This window comes from Cavia porcellus, unplaced genomic scaffold, assembly GCF_034190915.1.
Source record: "Cavia porcellus strain 051 isolate PalLab524CR breed Dunkin Hartley unplaced genomic scaffold, mCavPor4.1 scaffold_23, whole genome shotgun sequence".
Lineage (NCBI taxonomy): Eukaryota > Metazoa > Chordata > Mammalia > Rodentia > Caviidae > Cavia > Cavia porcellus.
In genome coordinates, this window is record NW_026947506.1 from 54,458,521 (window position 1) to 54,475,663 (window position 17,143).

General features: G+C 51.2%; 2 protein-coding genes across 3 annotated transcripts; both read left to right on the forward strand.

The window, feature by feature from the left end:
• The first annotated feature begins 3,631 nt into the window (after nt 1–3,631).
• Tmed4 (transmembrane p24 trafficking protein 4) lies at nt 3,632–7,241 on the forward strand. The gene is made up of 5 exons (XM_003465816.5): nt 3,632–3,843; nt 4,024–4,124; nt 4,238–4,363; nt 4,562–4,708; nt 5,873–7,241. The coding sequence occupies exons 1-5, from the start codon at nt 3,717–3,719 to the stop codon at nt 6,020–6,022; spliced, it is 651 nt and encodes a 216-aa protein (XP_003465864.1). The 5' UTR covers nt 3,632–3,716; the 3' UTR covers nt 6,023–7,241.
• Nucleotides 7,242–8,367: 1,126 nt separating this feature from the next.
• Ddx56 (DEAD-box helicase 56) lies at nt 8,368–15,822 on the forward strand. 2 transcript variants are annotated; one of them, XM_013148225.3, is made up of 14 exons: nt 8,368–8,781; nt 8,881–9,042; nt 9,509–9,669; nt 9,803–9,973; nt 10,099–10,189; nt 10,841–11,085; nt 11,685–11,804; nt 12,867–12,980; nt 13,068–13,162; nt 13,439–13,512; nt 13,602–13,691; nt 14,228–14,333; nt 14,865–14,938; nt 15,195–15,822. In XM_013148225.3, the coding sequence occupies exons 1-14, from the start codon at nt 8,722–8,724 to the stop codon at nt 15,453–15,455; spliced, it is 1,824 nt and encodes a 607-aa protein (XP_013003679.1). In that variant the 5' UTR covers nt 8,368–8,721; the 3' UTR covers nt 15,456–15,822. The 2 variants fall into 2 exon arrangements, with proteins under 2 accessions (XP_013003679.1, XP_003465867.1); XM_003465819.5 differs by having other exon boundaries at nt 8,373–8,781; nt 15,209–15,822.
• Nucleotides 15,823–17,143: the final 1,321 nt, after the last annotated feature.

The window sequence follows — 17,143 nt, forward strand, 5'->3', positions numbered from 1 at the left end:
GCCCAGGCTGGTCTCAAACTTATGATCCTCCTGCTCTAGACTCTCAAACAGCTAGGATTACAGGTGTGTACTACCAAGCCTGGCACTTTACCCGTTTTTATAGTTGAGTAGTATTCATGCACATGTGTAACTTATATATTTTGTTTATCCATTCATCTGTTGATGGGCACTTACACTGATTCCACCTCTTGGCTATTGTAAATAACATGGCTGTGAAAACAGGAATGTAGATATCTCTTCCAGATCCTCACTTCAGTTTCTCTGAATACATGCTCAGATGTGAGACTGTTGTATTTTTTTCAGTAGTATAACTCTCTTAACTATATTCTACACACATACACACACACACACAGAGTTTCCTTCAGCTTCTCACACTAGTGAGACAAGTGTTTACACATGCGTGTCTGATTTATTTCATGTACAAGTATGGTTTCAAGTTGCATCCATTTGCCTATTAATGTCTCAAGTTTTTCCTCCTTTATTGCTGAGTAGTACTCTATTGTATAAAAACACTGTCTCTTTTTTATCCATTCCTCAGTCATGGGCACTTAAGTTGTTTCCAAGGTCTAACTATATTATAAATGGTGCTGGTATAAATATGGCTGCACATACATCACTGTGTATGATGTTTTTAATTCTTCTGGAAAGATATCTGGAAGGAGAATAGCTGGGTTGAATGGGATCTCCAATCCCAGTTTTTTGAGGAATCTCCACACTGATTTCCACAGTGGTTGTACTAGTCGACATTCCCACCAGCAGTGGAGAAGGATTCCTTTTTCCCCACAGCCCCACCAACATTTGTTACGGATTTTTTTTCTCTTTATTTCTTTAAAAATTTTTTTGATTTCTTGGTAATAGCAATTCTTTCTGGGGGAGGGAGAATCTCAGTGTTTTAATGTGTATCTCTCGAATGACCAATGATGTTGAACATTTTTTCATATATTTCTTTACTGTTTACATTTTTTATCTGAGATAATGTGTATTCATCTCAGATGCACATTTTTTTGCGTTGGGTTTTTAAATCTGGGAGGACTGATTTTTTTATGCTACTGAGCTAAATTATCCTCAGCCCCTTCATATGTTCTTGTTAGTAATCCTTTGAGGAAAAAGTGGGGTTGTCTCTTCACTCTGTTGGTGGTTTCTTTTACTGTGTAAAAGCTTTTCAATAACATGACATCCCAGTTGTTGGTTCTTTGCAGTTCCTGTACAATCAGGGTTTTGTTTATAAAGTGTTTGCCTACACCAATGTCTTTTCAAGAGTTGTACCTACTCTATCTTCCAGAAGAGTTAATGCTTCTGTTTTAATATTTAGATCTTTGATTCATTCTGAATTTTAGCTTAGTGCAGGGTAAAAGATATGGGTCCAACTTTAATCTTTGGCATATACAGAGCCAGTTTTTCCACCTCCATTTATTAAAGAGCTACCTATCTTCTAGTGAATGTGTTTCATTGTATTATCTGGTAGTTCTGTGTCTGATTCTCTAAAACTTATTTCCTGTTTTTTTACTATTTCAGGCAGCAGTCAACCTCAAGGGTGAGTTGTTTCTGTGTCCTTGGATTTAAGGTGTAGCTAGTTAATCCAGATCATAGCATTTTGAAATCTGCAATTACACCTGCAGATATCTTTTTCCTAAGTTAAGGTCACATTCAAAGGTTGTGGCAGTCAGACATGGACGTAGCTTTTGGGGATCACCATACCCCCTCCTTGCCTACCTCATGCTCCTCATTTACACTTAAAAAAAAAACCTTTTATATTTATTAGCCCATGTTTGCAGTGTCATGTTCACATGTTTCTTGCAGAGTTGGACATGTACACACACTTGAATTCTCATTTGCCCTTCCTCTTAGACATTTATGTCCTGCTGACCTCCTTTTTATTGACTTATGCTTCTTGACGCCACGAGGACAAAGACTTTTGTGTTTCAGTGAGCATTGTGATCCCCTTAGAACAGCAGCTGCCACAAATGTCTGTGTACCACATATTGGTTCAGTCACAAACTGTGTGGCAGGGGGCTGGAGATTTAGCTCAGCGGCATAAGCACCTGCCTTGAAGTGTGTGGTTGTGAGTTCAATCCCCGGTACCGACAAAAAAAAGGAATGTGTGGCCAACCCAGACAAAGCCTACAGAAAGACTGGCCACAACTGCCCCTGTACCCCCCTCCCTTGAGGATTGAACCCAAAGCCTTCATATTGAGCTACATTTCCAATCTTTTTGTCTTGTCTTGTTTTGTTATTTGAGACAGGGTCTCACTAGGCAGATCAGGCTGGCCTTGAACTCCAGTCCAACCTGGCTTCTCACAGCAATCTTCTTGCCTCAGCCTTCCAAGTACCACAACATCTGGCAACCTTTTTAAAATTTTCATTTTGAGACAGGATCTCGCAGTCACTGAATTTCCTAGATTGGTTTGAATTTGGGATTCTTCTGCCTCAGCACCAGCTGAGTTGGTAGCTGGAATGGTAGGCTTTTAGCACTGTGTCAGCTGCTCCACCTTTGAGAGCGTAAATATTTGAACCTCCGGAATTAGATTACCTAAATTGTATCCAACTAAACTCAGGCACGCTGGCACACGCCTGGAAACCCAGCACCCAGATGACTGAGGCAGGAGGACTGAGAGGTTAAGTTAATTGCACTTGTTTTTATTTTCAAACTATGAAGAATGGGGGGAAAGAGAATATGGAGGTTGGAGAATGAGACAGAGCTATGAAGGGTCCGAGTTCCCTATAGAGGTGACAGGACGGTCGCGGGGTAAATCTGAGCGGAGCATGCTGGCCTTCCAGCAGGCAAGAGCTAAATGCTGCGCTATGCAAGCCGGGAAATTTCCTACCAAAGGCCAGCCAACCTCAGCGTCTCACAAAGGATCCCAAGCTCTGGTGACCCGCGGTCTTCTGAGAAGGCTTGCGGCCTGTTCTCACTGTGGGTAAACAGGCGGCAGGAAGCACACCGATGGGTTCTGCCAGCTTGAAGCTTAGCTATCTCTAACATAATATCCGCCCAACTTGGCACCAGCCCGGAAAACTGCAGCAAATCTTTCCAAAAGTACCTTCAGGGTTCTTTTAGTTCCCAAAATAAACCTCCCGCTGCCTTTCCGCGCGTGCGCCAAGCCCTCTCCAATCCCAAGACTCCACAACCGCCCAAACCTCTTTCCCAGCGCAACTATATAAGTCGTTCCCCAGCGCTCCTCCCCCTCCCCCACCCTTTTTTGAGGGAGCCCTGCACTGTTCTGCATCCTCCTTTGCCATAAAGGCCTCTTTCTATCTCCCCCTTTGTCCGTCAACTGCGCTGGAAATCCTAACACATATCAGGCACCCCAGGAAAGACACCCTGGTCCTCTGTTCTTGCCATGCGAGAAATAGATGCCGCTCAGCTTGGAAAAAAAGTCTCCCAGGTCTTCCCGGAGTCACAACTCAGTTTCCCGCGTCCCTGGGCAGGCGCAGAGCCCTGCCCAAGGGAAGGATTTGGAGGGAAACGGAGCACTGCGCAGGCGCTTTCTCCGTTTATGGCATCGCGGGAGCAGCACGCAGGCGCACAGCAGTAAGCGCCCTCCGGGAAGGAAGGTTAGGAAAAAGGCTGGTGGACGTTACTGCGCAGACGCCCTCTCGCCGGCTGTGTGGCGTGGCTGAGGCGGGGCGCAGGCGCAAAGCAGGGGTGCAAGGGCGCGCATGCGCTTGGAAAGCGAGGTGCAACGGCAGGTGTCCCGGCTGGTTGGCAACCAGAAATGTGGAGGCCGTTATTGCTGTTCCTCGCACTGTGGGCCGCGGGCGTCCGCGGTCTTTATTTCCACATTGGCGAGACCGAGAAGCGTTGCTTCATCGAGGAAATCCCGGACGAGACTATGGTCATCGGTTAGGCGGGCTGGGGGTGGAGCGGCCTTTTGTTTTTGCCTGGTCCTTAGAAGCGTCTTTTTTCCCCTAGCCCCGGCAGGCCGTCCCCGTCCCCTGAGGTCCAGAGAAGCCAGGGTCCTTGCCCAAGGTCCCACCCTGGGCCGCGGCGGGTGTGCAGTTTCTGACTTTTCCCCCACGCAGGCAACTACCGAACCCAGATGTGGGATAAGCAGAAGGAGGCCTTCCTTCCCTCGACCCCCGGCCTGGGCATGCATGTGGAGGTGAAGGACCCGGATGGCAAGGTGAGTGCGCCCGTGCAGGGCCCGGGGTTCAGGCTCTGCGTCGCGGTCGCGGGGACCTGAGCTTGCACTTTACGAGGTCACAGTAAAGGTGTCGGTCACTGATATGGTTGCAGGTGGTCCTGTCCCGGCAGTACGGCTCCGAGGGCCGCTTCACTTTCACCTCTCACACACCCGGCGAGCACCAGATCTGCCTGCACTCCAACTCCACCAAGATGGCCCTCTTCGCTGGGGGCAAGCTGGTAAGAGGAATTCTCGGTGGTCTCAGCCTGCAGTATCTCAGATTTGATTTGTTGCCATTGTCGTGCATGACACTTCATAGCACACTCCGAAGTGGGAGACAAACTGTCCTTTTGTCCCCTAGCCACGGGGTGCTATGTGTTTGGCAGACCGGGACTAGCTTTGAGGCGTACTACTTAGACACTCCTGTTTTCTTGCAGCGTGTGCACCTGGACATCCAGGTCGGGGAGCATGCTAATAATTACCCAGAGATCGCAGCTAAGGATAAGCTGACCGAGCTGCAGCTTCGGGCCCGCCAGCTGCTTGATCAAGTGGAACAGATTCAGAAAGAACAGGATTACCAGAGGGTAAGCGAATGTCTCCTTGTATTTGACCTTTTTACTCATTCTACCTGCGCCACGTTTCTGCATGAGGCCTTTGCTACTTAGAAGATCAGCTCTTCAGAGACTGGAATAGAGAGTGAGTGTAGGTAGTTGGAGTTTTTTTGTTGTTGCTTTTTGAGACATAGTCTTGCTATGTATCCTGAGCTGGCCTTGAACTCAGCAGCTGTGATCCTCCTGCCTCAGCTTCTGAGTGCTGGGATTGCAGGTGTGCATCATACTCTCTTTTTGTGAGAAACCTAGGGCCTCACCTGGATGTGAGGTGCAATTACTGTATCACCGGATCACACCCTCAACTCTTCACTTAATTGTGGTAAAAATGTACGTAACATAAAACTGCACATTTTGATCATCTCAGAATACACATCTGTGTGGTATTAAGTGCATTCACATTATTGTGCAAGTAGTACCTCTATTTTCACAATTTTTTATCTTCCTAAACAGAAAATCTGCACTGTTAAAGCTGCACTAATTCTCCTTTCCTCCTCAGCTCCTGTTGTTTTCTGCTTCTGTTTCTGACATACCTAAGTATAGCAGTCCCTTCACTTAGCACAATGCCTCCAAGATCCATCTGTATTGTTTTTTTGCTACTGGGGATCGAACTCACTACCTTGTGCTTGCCAGGTAGGCGCTTGTGCCACTGAGCTAAATCCCTGGCCCCAACTCCCTTTGTTTTTAAGACTGAACATATTGCAGTATATGTATGCATTCTATTTGGCTCTAGTTGATTTTTAAGCTGTATAAGAAAACATGTAGGGCCAGAGATATAGCTCAGCAGTACAGCTCCTGCTTGGCAAGTACAAGGTCCTGAGTTTGATTCCCAGCACACACACCTCCCATAAGTGTAGAGAGGTCAGCTTACAATCCACTGTAGCTATTGCCTCTCTCCTTTTAATTTTTATTGAAATCGTAAGAGCCTGACTTCAGTCCTAACAAAGGTGCCCATGAAGGAACAGCATTGTTCTTCCCTTGGGGCATTCAAGTGGGAGGACTGGTACCCCTCATGGACTCACAGGTGCTATTCAAGAGGTTTTGGTCTTGGAGTTGAGCAGCCACACAGAGGGAGGGCCCTCAGGACAGCCAGGACTGTTTCTACTACTCCTTTAACCCTGTATCCTTCTCTCCACGCAGTATCGTGAGGAGCGCTTCCGTCTGACCAGTGAGAGCACCAACCAGAGGGTGCTGTGGTGGTCCATTGCACAGACTGGCATCCTTATCCTCACCGGCATCTGGCAGATGCGGCACCTCAAGAGCTTCTTTGAGGCCAAGAAGCTGGTGTAGCAACCTCCTCAAATGTCCCTTCTTTCTGCCTCAATAATTGGGTACTTTCCCCACCTACTCACATTTAGCCATCTGGAGTTTTGGTGGGGAGGGAAGAGGAAAAAGAATGTATCAGCTTGGTACCACAGCAAGGAACTATTCAAATCAGATACTTGTTTAATCCCGGTTTTCAAGGACCCAGAACACTGGTCCAATCTTTCTGAATCTGTTTAAGGCTTCTGAGGAATTGGAATTCAGTTAAGATTGTCTTATTTCTTTGGCCTCCTCTGATTCCCTTCTGTTCTCTCACAAAATGAGCAAAACCTATTTTTTCTCGCACTGTCCCCTGGCCAGTCTTGGGTTTCCTCAGTGGCTTTGTGAATGTAAATAAGGGGCATGTCTCACCCCAGAGGATCGAGATGTTTTTCTATATATTAGAACTATTTTTTGATAAATGATATATTTTCCTTCCTAGTTGAAGTGTTACTGCCTGTAACTAGTTGAAAACACCAGTCCATTTCTTGTGTATTGTGTTTGTTCACATTTTTAATAACTGCCATGGCAGTCCTCAGGATTCCATCACTCTGTGGGCCAGAAAGCAGTTGTCACAGCTGCTGCCAAGGCCATGACATGACTTCTCAGAAGGCCAGGCAAAGCTCTCTCGGACGCCTGTGATCACAGGGCCTCGGCGTCAGAGGTAAGATGGGGACAGAGCTGACCTGGGCAGTGAGTGCTGACCCTGCCTCTTATTTAAGCTCTGGTAAATTTTTTCAAGGGAACCAGATTTGGTTCCTTCCTATAGGTTTTTCCAGTGAAATAAAAGTGCTATAGTAGCTGTGTTTGGAATGCAATCAGAGGTTGTGGGCAGAGGAGACGAAGGGCAGAGATTCCTGACCAGGACTGCTGGTGTCAGTGTCCTGGGGTGACTGCAGTGTGACCTTGTCCTTTGTGTCCACCCTGGAAGGCCCATCTCTGGGGGAACTGGGGACAGGCAGGGTAGTTGCTTAACCATTCTCCAAGGCCAGCCAAGTAGACAGCACATCAGCGACGGACTGTGAGATGAAGTACTTGTTTTCTTAGCCCCTAAACCCTAGGCCTGACAACTCTCCGTATACTTCTCTCCTGCCCTTCTGTATAAAACTGCATTCATCAGTTGTCCCTTTGTGACTTATTTCTTAGTTTTACATATTTATTTGAAATTCTATTTATTAAATTACTTTATCTGACCTACAGAACTAAATTCCCTTGTTACTTCTCATTGTATGCTGTAATATTCCACATACCTATTTTTAGTGTTTTGAGACAGGGTTTCACTAGTTCAGGGTGACCTTGAACATACTGTGTAGCCAAAGTGGCCTCAAACTCCCAGTGATCTTCTTGCTTCAGCCTGCCGAGTGCTGGTATGAGACATGAGCCGCCACACCTAGACTGTTTGGCCTCCCTCCACTCATGATGATCCTCTTCCCTCCGCCTCCGGAGTGCTGGGTGTGCACTAACCACACCTGACCAGTATTCTTTTTTCTTAAACTCTACATCCCTGCAAAACCTACACACAAAAAAAGAAAAAGTATGTTGGTGCACATTTGTAACCCCAGCTACTCAGGAGGCTGATGCAGGAGGGTTATAAATTTGAGGCCAGCCCAGACAATTTAGCAAGATCCTGACTCAAAACAGAAACAGCTGGAGAGCAGCTTGGCACTCTGGGTTCAATCTCCAGTCCTAGGGGCAAAAGAAGTGTAGGCTGAGATGCACCCACTCTTATCCCCTTTTATTGACGCTTCCCCCCAGCTGTCCTGAATGGCAGTGCCTTATCATTTGGTTCCCCAAACTTGCCATGCACAAGGTACACTCTTAACCGGATCTTAGTTCCTGATATGCAGGCCATGGGTCACATCAGCTGCACGTAGGTCACCCTCGAAGCTCATTAACGTAGACTCCTGAGTAAAGGCCAGTCTGATCATACTAGAAGGTTAGCACAGGACTCGCCCTTAAAATATGTACCCAAATCCCTCAAATCTGAATGTGGCAAAGTTGACCATCTGATCACTGAAACTAAAAGCTTATATCTTGGATCGCCTGGGTGGGCCTAAAGTAATCACAGGTGTAGTGACTTCAGGGAGTAATAAACCATTTTCCTGCTACTGGGCGGTTCGTTTTGTGACCCTTTTTCCAGTCTCAAAGCCACTCCACAGTGGACTGAGTCTAATCTTACACATTGATTTGAGACAAGGCCTCAGTACAGGCTAGCCGCCTACCCTTGACCGGATCACAAGTAGTCCTCACTTCTATTTGTTTTCGTTACAACTGTGACAAAACTACCACACACTGAATGGTTTAAGACATTTACCATCTTAATAGCTCCTAATGCAGGTAGGAGTCTTGACACTTTGTTCTTATCCCAGGGAGACCTCTGACCCCATAGATCTGCAACCTCGCTGCGTGGGGCCAGACTGCGATCCGGCGTGGGGTCCCTAGACCATCGCCTTCACTAATCATAACCAGACGGAAAATCCCCCCCAACACTTCCCGGGGTCTGAAGATCCCGGGAACCCGGAGCTGGACGGTGCTGAGCGCTGCGCAGCCGCAGGCCGCCTCGGGATACGCCGGAAGCTTACGCGCCAGCAGTTCCGGGGAGTGCCTGTTTTTCCGAAGCTGATTGGTTGACGCTCCCATATGCTCACGTGTTTCTGGCTGCGCGTGCTTACTGTCAGTGTGGAACCATGGCGGAGCTGGAGAGTCTGGGCTTCGAACACATGGGCTTGGATCCCCGGCTTTTGCAGGTACGGTGAGGGGCTGCTGACTGGAGAGCCTCCCACAGGGTCCGCAGGACGCACCTCCGCCGTCTGCATCCCCTGAACCGCGCTCCGCGTCTCTTTTAGGCAGTCGCCGACTTGGGCTGGTCGCGGCCCACGCTGATCCAAGAAAAGGCCATCCCGCTGGCGCTGGAGGGGAAGGACCTGTTGGCTCGGGCGCGCACGGGCTCCGGAAAGACGGCCGCGTACGCTATTCCGATGCTGCAGCTGCTGCTCCACCGAAAGGCGGTGGGTGGCGTGGGAGCGGATGGGAGGGGGGACGCAAGACCCAAAGGGCGGGGAAAGGAGGTGCCAAGGTTTCCATTGGCTTTCTGCTTAGCGGGGTGGTCCCCTGTGATCCACAATCTGGGATGGAGTTAATCCAGATCCAGATCCTGCTGCCACCTCCACCAGCCAGAATATAATTTTGGATGAATTACGTTTCATTTGTGAGGAAACATTTCCGTTTTCTGTTATTGTGCGAGTCAGCTTTAGTATCTCTTGCGTTTCACATAAGCTGTAACCCTAGAGGAAATTGTTTTTGAGTGCCAGTGCCTGGAAGGCCCTCCGTCTTGTTCCGAGGTGGGCAGAGGGAGGGATTTATCAGAACATGCTATGTGCTTGTATTGCAGTGCGTGGGTTGACCCAGAAGGAGTAGAGAATAAGACAGATGCAGTGGTATTCCTGCTGGCCACAGTCTTTGATTCTCTTACAGACAGGTCCTGTGGTGGAACAGGCTGTGAAAGCCCTCATCCTTGTTCCTACCAAGGAGCTGGCCCGGCAGGCCCAGTTCATGATTCAGCAGCTGGCTGCCTATTGTGCTCGAGATGTGCGAGTGGCCAATGTTTCAGCTGCTGAAGACACAGCCTCACAGAGGTGGGTGAAAGCTGTCAGGGAACAAAACTACAGAGACCTGCGGTTGGGTTTGTGTGTGGTAAGAGATGGGGCAGGTCCAGAGTGCAATTCTAGTTGCTGAGCTCTTCCTGATACCGCCGTCTTCTGCCTGCAGAGCCATGCTGATGGAGAAGCCAGATGTGGTTGTGGGGACCCCATCCCGCATATTAAACCACTTGCAGCAGGACAACCTGAAACTGCGTGACTCCCTGGAGCTGCTGGTGGTGGATGAAGCTGACCTTCTGTTTTCCTTTGGTTTTGAGGACGACCTCAAGAGTCTTCTCTGGTAAGGAAGGGACAGGGTGATTCCCAGTGGAAAAGTCAGCAGAGCAGAGACATGGAGTCAGGTGAGTGGGGATGAGCAGAAGCCCTTGGAGCTGGGGTGTGATCTGGCGGTTTTCTTTCTTTCAGTCACTTGCCTCGGATTTACCAGGCTTTTCTTATGTCAGCTACTTTTAATGAGGATGTGCAGGCGCTCAAGGAACTGGTGCTACATAACCCAGTAAGAGGGAGCAGCTGGAGCTGCGGGCAAGGGACCCTTAAAGGACTTGATGCTCCTTCTCAGAGGAACCTTTGGTGTTTGGGGTGGGACTATTGTTACTGGTGTGTCATTCCTGGTTCTGAGGCGTTCAAAGTGAGCATCAGTGTTTGCCTATAATCCATCACTTGGAAGGTTGAGGCATGAGGATGACCATGAGTTCAAGGTCAGCCTGAGCTACATAGACTATGTCTGTACGTATTCTCAGATATTTCCAGTTCAAACTGTGCTTTCCCTAGAAACTTAGAGGACCCTCACCTATAATCCCTAAGGGCCTGTGTTGAATGGCAGAGCCAAAATTACAAGGCAAATTTCTCACTTTTGGTAAATGTTACCCTTTACAAGGCCTGTAGCTGTAGGCCTGCCCTACTCGGTAGCTTTATTTGTCAGTGTTTGTCTTAATTGTGTGCCCAAGTGCTTTTTGTACAATCTGTTTCATACACACATATATTAGGGCATTTTGAGTTCTTAAGTTCCAAAGCTGGAGGGATCTTGTACACTAAAAATCCTTAGGGCATTTCTGCCCTACAGGAAAGCGTCCGTGCTTTGGTTGATGAGACAGCGGCTCCAGTGTCTGTCTTCTCTTCCCTGACAGCAGGCCTGTTCTTTCCCCAGGTTACGCTCAAGTTGCAGGAGTCCCAGCTGCCAGGGCCAGACCAGTTACAGCAGTTCCAGGTGGTCTGCGAGACTGAGGAAGACAAGTTTCTGCTGCTCTATGCCCTACTCAAGCTGTCCCTGATCCGGGGCAAGTCGCTGCTCTTTGTCAACAGCCTGGAGCGGAGTTACCGGCTGCGCCTCTTCCTGGAACAGTTCAGCATCCCAACCTGCGTGCTCAATGGTGAGCTCCCGCTGCGCTCCAGGTTTGTAGTGGCTGCGCTTTGGCAGGGATGTTTGAAAACAGGCACAGGAAGGGACTGTTGATGGTCCTGTCTTGCCAGGACGTGGTAGAGTCCAGGCTCTGAACTTGATTGACAGTTACTTGCCAGAACCCCAAAATACCTATTTTTTCCCATTTTCACCAAATTAAGAGAGGAAAGAGATGGACAGGAGGAGGTAGCAGAAGGCGGCAATGTTAATAGTAGCACCAGTGGTATCACACTGACCCAGCCCGTGGGTCAATCCGGATCCGAGGGGCAGTTTCCTGGAGAAGGAACGGGGATTAACACAGGGCCGGAGACAAGTTGAGAAAATCTGATCAAGCCTCGTTTATTAATAAAGTGGTCGCTGCTTTTATAGGGCAGGGATGGGCCAGTGGGACAGGAAGAGGCTGCGAGGTAATCTCTGATGGGTCATCGTCACGTCCGTGTACGTGACGTGAGTAGGAGAGGATTATGGTTAATGTAGGCAGGCACATTACGTGTCCATAGGAGGGAGAGGCAGGGAGACAGCAGTGGGGCGGTCGCACCACTCCCTACATCACACCAGTCACCGATGGGCTGACTCTTCTCTTGGGCCACAGGTGTCACATCATCTCTCAGTTCAACCAAGGCTTCTACGACTGTGTCATAGCAACAGATTCTGACGTCCTCGGGGCCCCAGCCAAGGGCAAGCAGCGGGGCCGAAAGCCCAAAGGAGATAAGTGAGTCCACGTTTTTCATTTTTCCTTATCCTTGCCAGAGAGGCCTGTTTGTCAGTTAGTTTGGAAACAACCCAGAGCACACAGAACAAGGTGTTGTGGTCCTGCTGGCTGGTGGCTGGTGGTGTGGCCTGAAGGACAGCCTTATGGCCTTCACTCAGCTGCCTGGCCATGAGGATGGGACCAGGGTGAAGGCTGTTTAATGCATGCCCTGCCACTGCCAGAAGATGGTCCTGCATGCAGCAGGTGGTGGCTGGCAGTTGCTAGGAAAGGGGAGTATCCCTGATCTAGCTGAAGGGGTTAGTGGGGAAGTCCCAGTCACCACAGCTGAGGTCAGCACAAGGATTCAACAGTTTCCTGTGTGTTTTTTGCGGTTCTATTTGCTATGCAGCCACTCTAGCAGTGGCTTGCAGCCCCAGTTTCTGTAACAATTATGAGGGTTTTGGTTTTTTAAAAAACAAAAACAAGGACTTGCGGTGTAGCCCAGGCCAAGGACTTGCGGTGTAGCCCAGGCTGGCCTCTTAACTCACAGTGATCCTCCTGCCTTAGCCCCTCAGGTGCTGGGATTACAAGTTGTACCACTGGCGTTTTCTTTCTTTTCTTTCTTTCTTTCTTTTTTTTCTTTCCTTTCTGACAGGGTTTCATTATGTAGTTCAGGCCAGCCTTGAACCCACTGTGTTTAGGCTGCCCAGGCTTGAAGCCATCCTCCTGCCTCAGCCTTCCAGATACTGGAATTACAGACATGCATCATTGTGCCTGGCATTTTGAGGGGATTTTGATTTTGATTTTGTTTTTGCCCAAAGGAGTCTCATGAAGTCTCTTCAGTTACTTAGGGGTGGAGCTTGTAATCCTTTTGCCTTAGCCTCTCAGAGAGTAGGGATCACAGGTGCACATCACCATGCAAACATCTTGCAGTGGTTTTGGTGTGGGGTGATCTGGTGTGTAGCAGGGTCTTGCAGCCATCAGTTTTGTTCAGAGGGTGTTTTGCTGGCTAAGCTTTGGCTAAGCTTATAAACCCATCCTAAAGGAAAAAGGGGCCGGCCTGACATTGGGTTCTCGCCACAGGGCCTCGGACCCAGAGGCTGGTGTGGCCCGGGGCATAGACTTCCACCATGTGTCCGCAGTGCTCAACTTTGACCTTCCCCCCACCCCTGAAGCCTACATCCACCGGGCTGGGAGGTAAGAGGCCAGGCAGGTGGGCAAGGAGGGCTGGGTGGAGCCCTGGGGCAGAGATGCAGTCTGAGTTCGGCTCCTCTCCCGTCACAGGACAGCACGTGCCAACAACCCCGGCATCGTGCTGACCTTTGTGCTGCCCACCGAGCAATCGCAGCTGCGCAGGATTGAGGAGCTCCTCACTGATGGTGAGCGCCCAGCTCCTGGGGCCCGGGCTGGGTCAGACCAGGCTTCTAAGTCCCCTAAGTTGACCTCATGTTGCCCTGTGGGGCAGGCACAGCCACCCTGCACTGAGGGTAACAGAGGTAATCTGTGCAAAAGTCTTGTTTATGGTCTGTGTCCCAGTGGCATGTGACTGCTGTGATGCACACCCCTGGGTGCTGCGTAACCCAATGTGTGTGCAGCCTGGCGTCTCCCCATGGGGATGGCACCCCTGCCTGAGCCCCTTCTGCTCCTCTCTGCAGAGGGCGAGGCCTCTGCCCTGCTTCCCTACCAGTTCCACATGGAGGAGATTGAGGGCTTCCGCTATCGATGCAAGGTGCGCTGGACGCTGGCGGGAGGGATGGGCTGGGGGGCCGACCGTGACCTGGGTCCTGTGCCCTGGCTGACACCTGTGTCCTCATGTAGGACGCCATGCGCTCAGTGACGAAGCAGGCCATCCGGGAGGCACGGCTGAAGGAGATCAAGGAGGAGCTGCTACACTCTGAGAAACTCAAGGTGAGGCGAGTGGGGCATGTCACTGATGTCCACCCACCAAGAGTCTGTAGTGCAGGACATGGGAGTGCTTGGGTATCCAAGAGAGCTGCTGCAGGGGGCCACTGGAGGGCCATTGGCGACACACTGGAGGGAGCATTTAAACTTGTGTATGAGTTAGAAAGCCACCTCTGGATGGGAACAGTGACAGGGACAGAGGTGGTAGAAAGGTCACCTCATGCCTCTTAAACTTTAAAGCACATGGGTCTAACGTCCTTTCGAAGATTCAGTCTGACTGGTTGCAGTTGTAATCCCAGCTACTTAAGAGGCTGAGGCAGGAGGATCGCTTGATCCCATGAGTGTGAGACCAGCTTGAGGAGCATAGTGAGTCCCCATCTTAAAGGAATGGGTGTTGGGTATGTCTTACCTAGCACTTGTAAGACCCTGCCTAGGTTTGTTGAGTACCCATCACCGCTCCCAGTATCATGTTGCAAACCAAAAAATTCAATCCGCGAAGTTACAATGCCGCTGACATACTGAGCTCTCTGCCCCCACCCCAGACATATTTCGAGGACAATCCCCGGGACCTGCAGCTACTGCGGCATGACCTGCCCCTGCACCCCGCGGTGGTGAAGCCACATCTGGGCCATGTCCCTGACTACCTGGGTGAGTGTGGTGAGGGTTGGGTCGGAAGGTGGCCAGAAGGCCTGAGTGGCCAGAAAGGGTAGTCCCCGAGTGAGTGCTAGGGAGCTATAGGAGGGGAGGCCGTAGAAGCAGTGTGCTTGCAGGTGGACACGGCCTGGCCTTTGGGCTTAGGGCCTGAATTAGGAGCCCTGGACATCACGTGAAGCCAGTGAGCTTGTCACAGGGCCGTGTGTGAAGCGGTTACCCTGAGCCTTGCACTCTGGCCCAAACGTCACCCCAGCCTGTCCTTGTCTCACACTCCTGCCATGTACTTAACCCCCAGGAGGAGTGATGTGGGCTGTGGTTTGGTGGAGCTGGTATTCCTGTCCCTGGGTCTATGTGAGGCTGAGTCGCTGTGTGTCACTTGTGTCACAGTTGAGAGTGCACCACTGGGAATCCTGGCCAGAATGTGGAGAGCCCTGGCAGTCTAGGGACTGGGTCTCATGGGATTGGGGTGACAGGAGGCTGAAGCCTTGAGTGTTGAGGTGACCTCCGGGGCCCGGTCTCTTGCAGTTCCTCCAGCTCTACGTGGCCTTGTGCGCACTCACAGGAAGCGGAAGAAGCTGGCCCCTGGCAGGAAGGCTAAGGTACTCCAGGGCTGTGGGAACAGCGGCAGGGTCCCCTCCACCTTGTTCCTTTGTTGTCACCAGGACATCCCCACATCTTGCTCAGGTCAGGGGAGATCTGTGGGACATGGGTCTGCTGTTTCCCCGCTGTCCCTGCTCTATGCCCGCAGCGGCCATTGCTCCTTGGCCTGAGGGCTTCAGCGGCAGCGCCATGTGCCAACGTTGCCCACTGTGCCACCCCAGTGGAGACAGTTGTTTGCTGCACTCCCTTACCCAGACTCTGCCCTGTAGAAGGTTAAGAAGACCCAGAATCCACTGCGCAGCTTTAAGCACAGAGGGAAGAAGTCCCAACCTGCAGCAGCGCCATCCTGAGGCCGGCAGGCCCACGTGCCCGGGAAGAGACACCCAGGGGACTCGGTGGCTCCTGCCCTGTACCCCAGCGTTCCGAATGGGGCACACAGGGCTGGGGGACTGGGCCAGCCCTGCCAGGCTGCCTTCTCCTGAGATTCCAGCAGGATGCAGTGTCACGTGCCTGTGATCCTAGCTACACTGATGGAGGCTGATGGAGGAAGATTGTGAACTTGAAGCCAGCCTGAGCACCTCTCAAAATCCGAAAGGAAAAGGGCAGGGGATGTAGCTCAATGCAGGGGCTCAGAATTCCATCCCTAGTACTGCAAAAGCAGACCAACCACAAAATAAACCTCTACCATCCAGACTGGTCCCTCAGCCCTCACAGCTTGCAGCACCGTGTGCGGCCAGCAGAGGGCAGCGGTGCCCAACCAAGTCTCCCATGTGATCCCCTATGGCCCCAAGAGCCCTGCTACACTGCCCTGGGAGCTGTGTCCTGGGAGATGTCCTTCCTACTGTGATCGGCCTGCTCCGCAACATGCGTATTGTGTTCAGAAGTGCCAGGGCCACTGTCCTCTTTCCCCTGTTGACAGCTTACTTGTCAGGTGCAGGAGGCCTGGTGTGACATTCTTACCCAACCACCTTCCCAGTCCAAAACCTGACTTCCTGGCCCAAGAGTGGGGCACCACCCATTCAGCACCCTTGGCTGCTCCTCAGTGTCCCCGCGTGTCACTTGCTCATTGAGCATGCTGGGGGTATGCCCAGGTGCAGTCGGGCCTAGAGATGGCCTTGCTACGTGGGGACCCAAGGTGGGGCTCTGTTTCTCTGTCCTGAGTGTGGGGAAGTCAGATATGACACTGGTGGGGTGTTGGGGGTGCCTGAGTAGAGCTCCAAGAGCACTGAAAAGGACATGTCTGTCACAGGATGGGGTGAGGTGCAGGTTACAGCACTTTGGCCTCCTGCACTGCCTTGTTGGGGTCCTCGGACAGTCAGTGCAACTTGGCTGTTGTCCTCAGGGCTTGTCTCTGATGTCACCTGTAGAGGGCCTGCATTGCAGAACCAACCCAGCAGTAGGTTGGTCTCCCCAATGCAGTTCCTTTGGGGGATGGAGTAGGTAAGTGCGGAGCCAGTCAGTACCCTGCCTCCTCGGGTCTGCCTGCAGTGTTCTACATGGCAGGGTGTGGGTAAAGCCTGCCATTTCTTCTGCACAATCCCCCCCTCCCACCCCAGTCACAGCAGCTCCAGGGGCTTTTCCTGGGTTCCAAGTCAGTAGCTGTGGCTCAGAAGGCCCCTGGGAACAGCAGGACTGGACAACTTCGCAAGGTGAGGTGGCTGAGCTGCCACCTGGAAAGGAGCTGGTACCATGAGGGGCAGACCCTTGGGTCACCTGTGCTGTCACTCTGGGCTCCTGCAGCTCTGTACCGGTGGTGTCTGTGCTGACCAGGCCATGGAGAGAGCAGAAGGGATGTGAGTGGGCCTCCTGTGACATCACAAGGCCATGTGTCTACTGGTAGGAGACAGCAACCAGGTGGTGGGGCTGCTTCCTGGACTCTGCCTCCAAATGAAGCCAGTGTGTTGACCTCATTTCCCAACCAGGATAGGACAGACTTGGGACAGAGTGCACATGGCCATGAGGACTGGAATATGATTGTTTACCCCCAAGGCTCAGATCGTAGCTGGGCTGGTGGTGCCCTACGGGTGACAAAGGCTGGGTGCCTGGCCCTGAGCCCATGCCTCTGGGCTGTCTGTAAAGGTTCCCAGCCCAGGGGTTGGGGCTGGTATCCTGGGGCAGCTGGCATAAGTGCCGACGTGGCTGCTGGGTTCTTGGAGCCTGGCAAGGAGGCGACCCATGGGTGCCTGTGTCTCTGTGGGCTGAGT